Here is a 10,505-nt window from a genome sequence, read left to right as displayed (position 1 = left end):
TGTTAGCCAAGGTTAAACCATGACGTGCAGGCAGTGAGAAGGGCCGAAAAGAGAGAGAAAATACATCCTGAGTCCCGACCCGTTGGTTTTCTGACTCGGCGTGGAGTTTTGTGTCGCTCGTGAGTTGAGTCCTTGCGTAACGAGGGCTGCGCGCAAGGTTACTGCCACTGCGGGAAGGAGCTGGGATGAGCTGCGGTCGCCAATTAGCACGGAAGGTGGTTAATGAGAAGGTTGTCTGGGCGTAAGGTAATGTGGGGCTGTCTGTCCCCTGGAGCTGGGGCCGGGCAGCTTGGCGAATTCCAGCCTGGCTCAGTGTTATCCCTGTCTCTGATCATCTCGGGGCTCGCCAGGGCGGGGGCCAAACCCCCGGCACTTCCAGCCCCGGCTCCGGAAGGTGGTAAAGCTCTCTGGGAACGCCCGAGCCACTGGGCACCGATGGCGAGGGTTGGTGGTGAAAGGAGCTCGAGGACCTCCTGGCTGTAACTTGGGAAGAGAGCTGGAAGGGGAGTGGGGGCTGATCTGCTGCCAGCCCTGGGAGCAGCTCGGGAAGAGGGAGAGCTGTGGCACCTGGCACTGGATGTAAGCTAACACGCAGAGGGCTCTGGGCTCTTGGGATGTTTGGAGAAGGGATTTGGGGTTTTTATTCCAAAAAAAATTTCCAAAAAATTAGTCTCGTGTTTTACAGCTGGCGCTGGAGTTGCATAGTGGCTTTCAGAGGCAGCTCCGAAGGGACGTGTCGCTCCATGGCGATAGCTGTGAGTCGTGCATCGCCTTCCGACGCCTCCTTAGGAGTGAGGAAGCCCTGGAGCGCAGTTGGGAGTGAGCTCGTCCCGTGCCCTGTGACTACACTGGGGTTTGACCCGTTCCCTGAACCGCAGGCTCATCTCTCGTGATCCTGTGACAAAGGTGTTGCCGCTGGAGCGTGAGCGGGAAGGTGATGTCACAGGAGGGGAAAAAGCAAAGGTTGTGGAGGGCAGAGGAGTGTGGGTGCTGCCGTGCGCAGCGATGGGTGTCTTACTTCCTCGTGAGTCACCCCCATGGTGTTGATGTTTCTGGGAATACGGAGATGGGAAGCATGATCTGGGGCTGACCCCGTCAGGGGGTTCTGCGTCCCCACAGGTGGGACTGTTGTCACGGAGGGCTGGTGTTTCCCGCGGAGGGGAAGATGTTATCTGCTGCTGCCCGGCCTGGGTACCTGTGCTAGAAGTCATTGCCGTGCGGCCAGGCGTGTGGGCGTGCCACGCTCGGGAAAGGGCTTATCCCAGCCCTCTGAGGCTGGATTAACAGTCAGAAATGTCCCCAGAGAAGTCACAAAGCGTCCCTTGGCCCTGTCAGCTTGCAGGGAGGCGGTGAGAGGTGCGGGAAGCGTGGAGGAGGCGCAGGTTGCCCCTGGCTTTGCGGCCGCACCGGTGGAGTTTAATGATTCGGAGATCCTGGTGTAAATCATTGCCGGGGCCGCAGGCGAGTGTGGGAGGGGACAAAGGTGGGTCTGGCTGCAGGGAAGACCCCATGCCGCGGGTGGAGGGAAGGGGAGACGGGCAGGTGGGAGCTGGAATTTCTCCGTTGCTGGATTGGGAAGACGGCACGGTGTGTGTGTGCTCCACCTGTACAGCTGCTGTAGGTGCCACCTGGCTGCAGTGAGATTTTTGGGGTGACTCGACGGTTGGTTTGGGGGTTCCCTGAACCCCCAATTCACAGCACCCTTTGGTCGTGCTGACCGGTGTCCACCTCGGCGGAGCCAGTCGTGCTGCTCCAGGCGTCGGACCTGATACGGAGATGGCAGCAGCTCCCTTCTCTGGCCGCTGACGTCAAGGGTGGTTATTGCTCAAGCAGCGATAGGACTGTGCTCTGGAAAGCCCGAAGAACTAATTCAATGGAGAGACAGACTTGTATGTCAAGTCTCCTGCTTTAATGTGATTTGCCCGGACTGTAGGGCAGCACGGCGAGGGGTCTGCGTGAAGCTTTCAGACACAGATATGATGCAGGAACCTTAGATGCTGCTGCGTCCAGGGATGAGGTGCCCAAGGGAAGCCGGAGAGACCGGGAACAGTCCGTGGAGGTTTAGACACCACGGATAAATGTTACGAGCCCTGTGTATTTTTTATGTCCATTGTGGGTGCAGCATGATTTCCTGGCCCCAAATCCATCACAGCAGTTTACAAGTGTGATCCCGGCTGGCCGATGTCTGTGAAGCGCTGTGCCAAATAGCACGGGGATGGAAAATCGTTTGGATAGCTCAGGTAAGGACAAATCCCAACAGTCGCCCCTACTGCCAAGCTTGGAAGCCCCAAAGGGAGCATGTGGTGAGTTTGCATTGCGGGCGCTCTCCGGAGCAGAGGGGGCTGCTGGGGCAGCGTGGGCCGTAGGCGGTGCTGGCAGGGGCAGGCAGGGTGGGCAGAGCAGGGGCTGGCAGAGCACAATGACTGTTGGAGGGCAGAGGCTGCTCCTGGGACGGGCATTCGCATGTTTGGAAGCACTCAGGTAGGATGGGCTGCCGAGTTGGGGTTGCTCTCAGGATGTTGGTGAGGACTTCTTGGGTGTAAGCGTTCACGTTGTCCTCATCAGCTGCTTGCTAGCACGGCATTAAAGCCGGGGGCAGGTTAGGAGGGGGCAGGGGATGCCTTCCCTGAGATGCCTGCATGGCAGCAGCCTGACTCCGGCAGCCAGGGTGGGCTCACTGCCTGCCAGCAGCTCCTGTCGGGCAGGGCTCAGCAGCTCGTGTTCGCCCAATAACCCTGGACACACAGCAGGAGCAAAGACTTTGCCCTGCCTGGATCCACACGAACGCTGACAACCCTGCTGCGAGGCCAGGGCTGGGACATCCCTCGGTGAGCCTCCAAAGCAGTGCCAGTGCAGCGGGCTGCGATGGGGAAGTTTGCCCTACAGCTTTCTCCTGTCTTCTCTGGGCTTGCGTGCGTGTCTTTTCCTGTAAGCAGCTGGAGCTGGTCTGTTTTCTGGGAATGCTGGTTTATTCTGGCCCTTGACCCTGCGGACCCGGCTTGCACTGGAGCTAAACAAGCAAACATAGAGCTTGGGGAGCGTGGAGCTGGATGGCTGTGCTGAAGGATGAGGGGCTAGACGGAGACGGCATGCAGCAGTTGCATAGCCAAGGGCGACTTCCAGCACAAACAAATGTCGAGAAGCCGGGGCTGGGGAGAAAAGGAGCGTAACCCCGGCGTGTTGGCGCAGCTGCACGCTGGTTTGGGCACGTGTCAAGCCAGGAGGCTGCTGCAAGGCTTGCTCGGGTGGTCAGGGAGATGCGGTTCCACACGTCTGGTTTTGGGAAGGGAGGGCACCTGGTCCTGGCGACCCGGAAGAGGCAGGCGTGCAGTCGAGGTGGCGAAGGAGGCGTTCCCGCTCATGGCAGCCGGCCAGCAGCAGCCCTGTTCTAGTGCAAACAGGCGAAAAGAGAAGTTAGACAGCCAGGGATCTGTTTCTGAGCAGTGTGTGGTTAGTTGGGGCAGACAAAGGCTGTTTGCCGAAGGCAAGCACAGCTCCATAAAGCGGGGAGCGTTTCCCTAAGCAGTGAACTTCATGTTGGTGCCAATTTTTTGGTGCTGTGAAGAGGTCAGGTATCATGCTCCTAAGGGTGGTTAATCTACGTCCTTAGCAAACGCGTGTCATTCGGTTCTTTCCTAAGGTTGGTGGACGTCAGGGCCCAGAAAGGGTCGTGATGAGAACGGCCAGCAGTGCAATTAGAATTCCAGCATTAGCAGAAGAAAACAATGTTATCGTGGCCACCAAGATGGAGCTGTGCGACTTTTTTATCCCACCGTGCCCTAACCATCACTTTCCATCTCTTCCCAGAGCTCGTCGCCCGCCGTGGGAGGGGACCGCACGCATGCTAGCAGGCCAGCACCCCCTCCAAGCCGAGCCATGCTGTAAGGTGGGCCAGCAGCAGGAGCGATGGCCCAATCTCGAGCCAATGGCTCACACTACGCCCTGACAGCAATAGGGCTGGGGATGCTCGTCCTCGGTATCATCATGGCTGTCTGGAACCTCGTCCCCGGCTTCGGCCCCGCTGAGAGACCTGCCACCCATGCTGGGAACAGCAGCAAGCTCGACCATGGCTCGGGGGGCATTCTGAAGAGCAAGACCTTCTCGGTGGCGTACGTCTTGGTGGGGGCGGGTGTGCTGCTGCTGCTGCTCTCCATCTGCTTGAACATCCGGGATAGGAAGAGGCAAAGCGAGGATATTGCTCGCGTGCAGCACCAAGTATCCACAGAGCCCTCGCACCAGGAGGACAGGTGAGCCTTTCTGGGGAGAAAGGAGCGGGATCAAGTGTCGGAATGAAGCCAAGGGCGCTTAGTCCTCTGCAAAGAGGTCGAGAGCAAGGAGAGTAAGGCTGATAGTGGTGTGTGCTGGAATACAGGCAAGCACGTCGCATGGTTCAGGGGTCAGATGTGCTGTGGAGGTCAGGAAGGAATGGCTCCAGCCGTGTTTGTGGTGCTGTAGGTGAAAGGAAGTGTTGGTCATGCGTATGCTGGGGTCTAGACGGAGCCGTTGGCGAGACGTGCCGCTCCTGGCTTTCCCAGTAGGCAAGCAGCGTGCTGAGGGGTAATGCCGGGAGCGGTGAGGGTTAACGCCGGAGAGCGTGATCGCTGCTGCAAGCCAGGCGAGGGGCTACGGAGGGAGGGGAGCAGGAGACTGTAGGATGTGCTGTCTCGCTGGGTGCAGCCGGAGATGCCAAGCAGCCTGCAGCAGCATAGGCGGCAGCTGGAAATGGAGTTTAGACCTGGTGAAAGTCTGCAGGGCCCTCGTGCTTGCTCGGGGAACTCCACCGAGCAGAACAAAGGCTGCTGCCGCAGCAGGCACGGTCTGAACAAACACAGGGTGCAGGAGAAGCCCCAGCTGTCTGGGCAGCACGGAGAATTGGTGCGGTCCCCGGTGCCTGTGCAGAGAGATGCAGAGGGATGCTGGGACAGCGTGGGGTGAGTGAGGTGTCAGGAGGAGGCAATGGCTCTGCTGCCTGCTGCTTGGGGAGAGCTGCCGTCGGGGACTGCAGAGAAGTGTCTCTCTGTGCAGACCCACCCAGGAAGCTGTTTCTCCCTGGTAATCATAAAGGTCACTTTGTAATGCAGAAGAAACACCGAGCATCCACATGCGGGTACCTGCGGCATAGACGGGCAGGGATTGCGCAGCTGCATCTCGAGGCATTAAAACTCAAGGTAGATGGCCAACCGGAAAGACACCCGAGTGGCAAAGGCAGATGGTGGTGATGTCTTTTCCAAACGTGTTCCGAGTGGTTTGTCGAGCGGGAAGAAGGCAGCGTTCTGCCAGGGGAAGGAATTATTGCTGCACCATATCCAAAGAGGTTTTGTGGGCAGGGGGGGAGGTGATCCAAGGCAGATGTACGTCACAAGGAAAAAGAAACATGTCTGAAAACAGGGGAGGAGGTGGTCTGTTCTGGCAAACTGGAGGAGCTGCTGTGTAGAATGCAGATAGACCTGTGATTTCTTTGGCTTTAGTGTTACTTTCTCCTCCCCGCCCCTGGCGAAGCTGAATGATGTGCAGCTGATAGCCTTCATATTTTTCCCCTCTAGTCAAGAAGAGGACGAAGATGTGTCTTCTCAGTACCATGTCCCCAGCTACGAGGAGGTGATGAACGCGGGCTACTCTGAGCCTGGAGACTCAGGCAGGAGCAACAGGATGAGCATCTCCCTGCCCTCCTACGAGTCGCTGACGGGGCTCAACGAAAACACCCAGGTGCCGGGAGCCACCGGCATGGAGCCTGGCATGGAGCGGCAGCCCAGCCGGCACAGCTCGCGCCTGAGCAAGCGCCTGAAGCCGCTGAAGATCCGGAGGATCAAGTCGGAGAAGCTGCACCTGAAGGACATCAGGCTGAACCTCACGGAGGGGATCAGCACTGCCCCCATCACCATAGAGCCGCTGACCCCTCCGCCCAAGTATGAGGAGGTGCAGGCGAAAGCACCAGAGAGCCAGCAAATGACTTAAAAACAAGGAATCTGTGATGCTGCTGGGGTTTTTTTTGGTTGTTTTTTAGGAAAACCACCACCACACTAAGAGGGGCTCGGTCTGTGGGCGCAGGAGCGGTCAGGGCTCCCTGGGAGCTGCGACGTGGAAGACACGAAGGGTGCGTAGCGCTGCGGCACGGGGACAGGACAAGCTTTTCCCGGGATGGGGTTTTACAAAAGACTCTGGGGAAAGAAACCTGAATGCCGATGGGTCTGCTGCTCTGAAGTAAATGAAAGCTGGAAGTACTGAAAGTGTATTTTGTGGTGTTTTACACAAGGACCTCCCCAATCTTGCATCTTCTCACCTCCTCTCCCCCTTGCCCAAGCCAGACTTTTCCAAGCCACCAGACTGATACTGAACAAGGATTTTCCAAGTGGAAAACGGCAGCACTCCTTTTTTTTGAGTGCCTTTTCATTCTGAGTAAGGGAAATCGCGTTGCCAGAGTAGCGCTGCTGCCTTCCCCCGCTCTCTTCTGCACTTGGGATGGTGGCCCGGGGCCAGCCCCAACTCCTGCCAAGGTCTGTGCTTGCTGGGGGGAAGTTCTTGCCTCGGATGCTTTTTCTCCATCATGTTTTGCACTCCGATGCAAGTGGATGGATTGAATGGATAAATCCAGGGGGTTGGGATCTGTCTGAGCACATCTCTGCCCAGGAGGTGAGCGGGATGAAACAGCTGCTGGGTGCGCGGTGAGAGCAGACCTGTGCTAAATAAATATTTCGTACGTTGCGTTGGGGTGTGTGTGTGTTCGTGCACGGTTGGCCCTTCCCAAGGTTCACAAGGCAGAGCGGTATAAAAGCAGTCAGCTCCCATCCAGGGCTTCCAGCAGAGTCACCGACAGCAGTCGTCAACCTGTTCAGCCACAGACTCCCTCTAATGGTCTGAATTTTGATGGTGTGGGTAGAGAGGGAATCTCCCTGGGATTTGGAGCAGGCTGGAATGCGGCCAGTCTGCCCTCTACCTCCAGGCTTCCACTATGGATGTGGCTTGGTTGGTGCGGTGCTGATACTGATGCAGCTCTGGATCGTTCAGCAGAGGTTGCCGTGGCAGGATGGGTGACATAAGGTGTGAGAGGAGTGCGGGTGGCCAAAACGAAGGCGAAGAAGAGATGCTGGTCCAAATCTGTATCACCATTTATCTTGTTAGTTATTATTTCATACTGCATCCCTTAATGTCTGTTGTCGGATCACAGGAATTTCACTTTGCTGTGCCCCGAGGCATGATCTCAGATGTGCAAAATAACATCACTCAATGAGGGACTCCCTTCTCAGAAGAGGGAAGGAAAAGGAGAAGGAAAAAACTAGTAGGAGAATATATCCCGGGCTATGGGATTTGGGATGAGGGTTTCCATGAGGTTCTCACTGCTGTTGAGGGTTTGGAGAGGTGGTGCAGCTCCTTGGAAGTTGTCTCCTGGACACGTGTGCTCTTAAAAGCTTGTCCACAGCAGGAAGCAAGGCATGAAATCCCCTCTCCATGGTGAAGAAACACAGCCCTAACAGTTACCTTGGAAAACCTGGGTCAGTAAGGTGAAGTGTCTTGTCTGAGCAGTTGGGAGTTGAAGTTTCATCGAGCTTCTGTGCCAGAAAGTCCCATTTAACAAGACAGGCTGGCAAAAGCAGCACCTTTCCCAATGTCTCATGTAGGAAAAAAGGTAGAAAAATGTTGTAAAGCACAGTAGCTGTGGTGAAAGTGGCTGTGATGGATGTAGTTACCATGCCAAAAATGCCCAAATGGCTGATGAGCGTCTGCAGCTACTTGCCTACTTGTCCTTTGATGGCATTCGGAAAGCAGAGGGAGATGTGGGATGCAGAGAAGTGTGAGCGCTGCCAAAGCTGTGACCATCGCTGTCCTAGGACAGCTCATCCCCATGGCACTGTAATACATTGTAAGGGAACAGTTATTCCCGATGAAGAAAGGGGAGAGAGCACAGCCGTCTCCTCCACACACGTCCTACAGCAGATGCACCTATCCCTGAGCTCAGGCTGCTGTCCCCAGGTAAGACACGCAGGTAGGTGAGAAATAGCCATGTGTTTCCCCATGTGAGGCACTGGGACAGTTTGCCCAGAGAAGCTGTGGATGCCCCATCCCTGGAAGTGTCCAAGGCCAGGCTGGATGAGGCTTGGAGCAACCTGGTCTGCTGGAAGGGGACCCTGCCTTGATCTTGAGGGTCTTTCCAACCCAAACCATTCCTCAATTCTACGATTATTCTGTGCAGCTTTTAAGATTGCACGTGTGTTTTGGTGTCCCTGGAAGGTAACTCGCATTCGGTGGCAGCCTGTGAGATACGCAGAGCTGGTGTTAATGCCACCGAGGAACTCTGATAGTTGTTAGCTTTGAAAAGGGCTGGACTGGGGCTGGAGAACCTCAGCCTCTGTGTTGGGTGCAAAGCCCTTAGAAGAAAAGGGAGGGCTGAGAATGCCGGCAGCGGGGGCCAGCACTGGGGTGTGTGCTCCTGGGTTCCCAGAGGAGCGCTCCTTTGCAAAATCTGCTGCTTCTACCTCCAAGTTAAGCACGACAAAATCTCACAGGACCTGCTAGCTGTTCTCCTGCTTGGGTTTTGTTTGCAGGTGCTGGCGGTGTCTGCTGAGCCCGGGGTGCTGAATGGCCTTGGCACAGCCGACCATGCTCCCCTTTGTCCAATGTTGGCATTTAGGTCCTGCCAAGCATCAGAGCATCCCTGGGAATAGCAGGAATCATAGAATCACAGAATGGTTTGGGTTGGAAGGGACCTTAAAGATCATCCAGTTCCAACCCCCCTGCCATGGGCAGGGACACCTTGCACTAGACTAGGTGTCTAGGAAACCTTTGTTGGCAGGATATTTGGAGTTGGACAATTTATTTTGGGGAGGAAGCACTGTGGTTTGGGGTGCTGTTTGCCAGCAGCAAAGGGGAGCGATGGGTTTGGGTGGCAGCAAGGTGGGAGATTGGGCTCCAGTGCTTGAACCGGGGGAGACTCAAGTGTTACCAGCGAGGCCAAGCCACAGGCTGTCCCGGAGTGTGTTGGTGGTAGGTGTGTTATTTTCCCTTTTTCTGCTGAAAACGAGCTAGTGGCACACTGGGGTGAAGGTACGCTGATGGAGAAGCGCACCGACAACTGCCGGCATCCCCATCGCCATGCAGCATGTTTACCTGCTCGCCCAGGGTTGCAAGACCTCTTTGTGCACAGTATTAACCAAAAATGAGTTAAAAAGGGGAAAAATATTCACTGGCAGCTGCGACAGCTTGCATGGCGCCCAAGTTTTGATACGCAGGGAAACATTCCTGCGTGCGTCACGCGCTGGCAAGGAGAGCCGCGGCCGGCGGCGAGCTGTGTTGTGCTGCCGGGCCAGTTGCTTGGGAAAAGCAGAAGGAGGGGGGAAAAAAAAAAAAGAAACCCAAACAAAGAGGAAAATCCACACCCAGAAGGACGGCAGCGGGCTCTGGCACAGCCCAGGTTTCCAAGGCTACTGAGAGGCTGCGGCCGCGCTGCCAGCCAGGCAGAGCCACGTTTGGGTTGATTTTCTACAATTTCTCGTGGACGAGTTGGTCAGGAATTTCTTGGCGCAGTTGGATGGGGGATTATTAAATGAATAGTTGGGTTTCTTTTAACGAGAGCCTTGCAGGTGAAGGGGCTGGATGATGCAAGCCTTTCTGAGGAGTTCGGAGGGATGTTTTCATCTGAAACCACACACAACGACGATAGGCAGGCACGAAGGCTCCGACGTTGTCCTGCAGGTAGGGGCGAGGAAGCCAACCCTCAAAAAATGACGGGGGGTTTGGACACAGGGAGGAGGATGCGCTGGGGTCCTCCGTGCAAAGCGTAGGGGCTACTGGCTTGCTTACACAGAGACATGGCAAGGAGAAGAGGGGGGGCTTGGTGAATGAGTAGCAAACCCGAGGCACTTTCGGGGAGGTCTCCCTGCTTGCCCCTTGACAGCCCGCTGCCAGTCCGCAGGCGTAGCAGATCGTCACGCAGCCCTCGAATTCACCGCCTGGGACAACAGCTTCGTCCTTCGGGACTTCAACTGCCCCCAAGGCACCTTCGTCAACGGCTGCCAGGTCCAAAACGCGGCTGTGAAAGTCAGTCCCGGGGATATCCTGCGCTTTGGCACCGGGGGAGCACCCTTCCAGCTGGTGGTGGTGGGCGCTGCTGCCCAGGTAAGGGTGGGCATCGCTGCCTGGGGAAGAAGGGTGGGGGGCTGCTGCCTGTGGGAGGGTGGACAGGGCTGCCCAGGGCAAGGTGGATGCTGCTGCCCGGGTGTGGATGGGTGAGGTTGGTGCCTGGGGCTGCCCAGGAAAGGATGAGGTGCTGCTGCCCAGGTTAGGGTAGCTGGGTGGGGCTGCCCAGGTAAGGGTGGGGGGCTGGTGCCCACGTTAGGGTGGCTGGATGGGGCTGCCCAGGAAAGGGTGGATGTTAGGGGTGGATGGGGCTGCCCAGGGAAGGCCCCGGGAGCTGGACCAGGCTCCCAGGCTCTCCTGAGTGATCCTCGGGAAAGGCTGAGGGGGGAAGGAAAAGCTTGAGCTCCCTCTGCTGAAGAAACACGGGCAGTTCA

At 56.8% G+C, this 10,505-nt stretch overlaps 1 protein-coding gene across 1 annotated transcript; it reads left to right on the top strand.

The window, feature by feature from the left end:
* The first annotated feature begins 3,906 nt into the window (after positions 1-3,906).
* On the top strand, positions 3,907-5,955 carry TMEM51 (transmembrane protein 51). Its single transcript, XM_010149524.1, has 2 exons — positions 3,907-4,247; positions 5,544-5,955. The coding sequence occupies exons 1-2, from the start codon at positions 3,907-3,909 to the stop codon at positions 5,953-5,955; spliced, it is 753 nt and encodes a 250-aa protein (XP_010147826.1).
* Positions 5,956-10,505: the final 4,550 nt, after the last annotated feature.

Source organism: Eurypyga helias, unplaced genomic scaffold (genome assembly GCF_000690775.1).
Source record: "Eurypyga helias isolate BGI_N326 unplaced genomic scaffold, ASM69077v1 scaffold37643, whole genome shotgun sequence".
Lineage (NCBI taxonomy): Eukaryota > Metazoa > Chordata > Aves > Eurypygiformes > Eurypygidae > Eurypyga > Eurypyga helias.
This window is presented reverse-complemented; position numbering and strand designations above follow the sequence as displayed.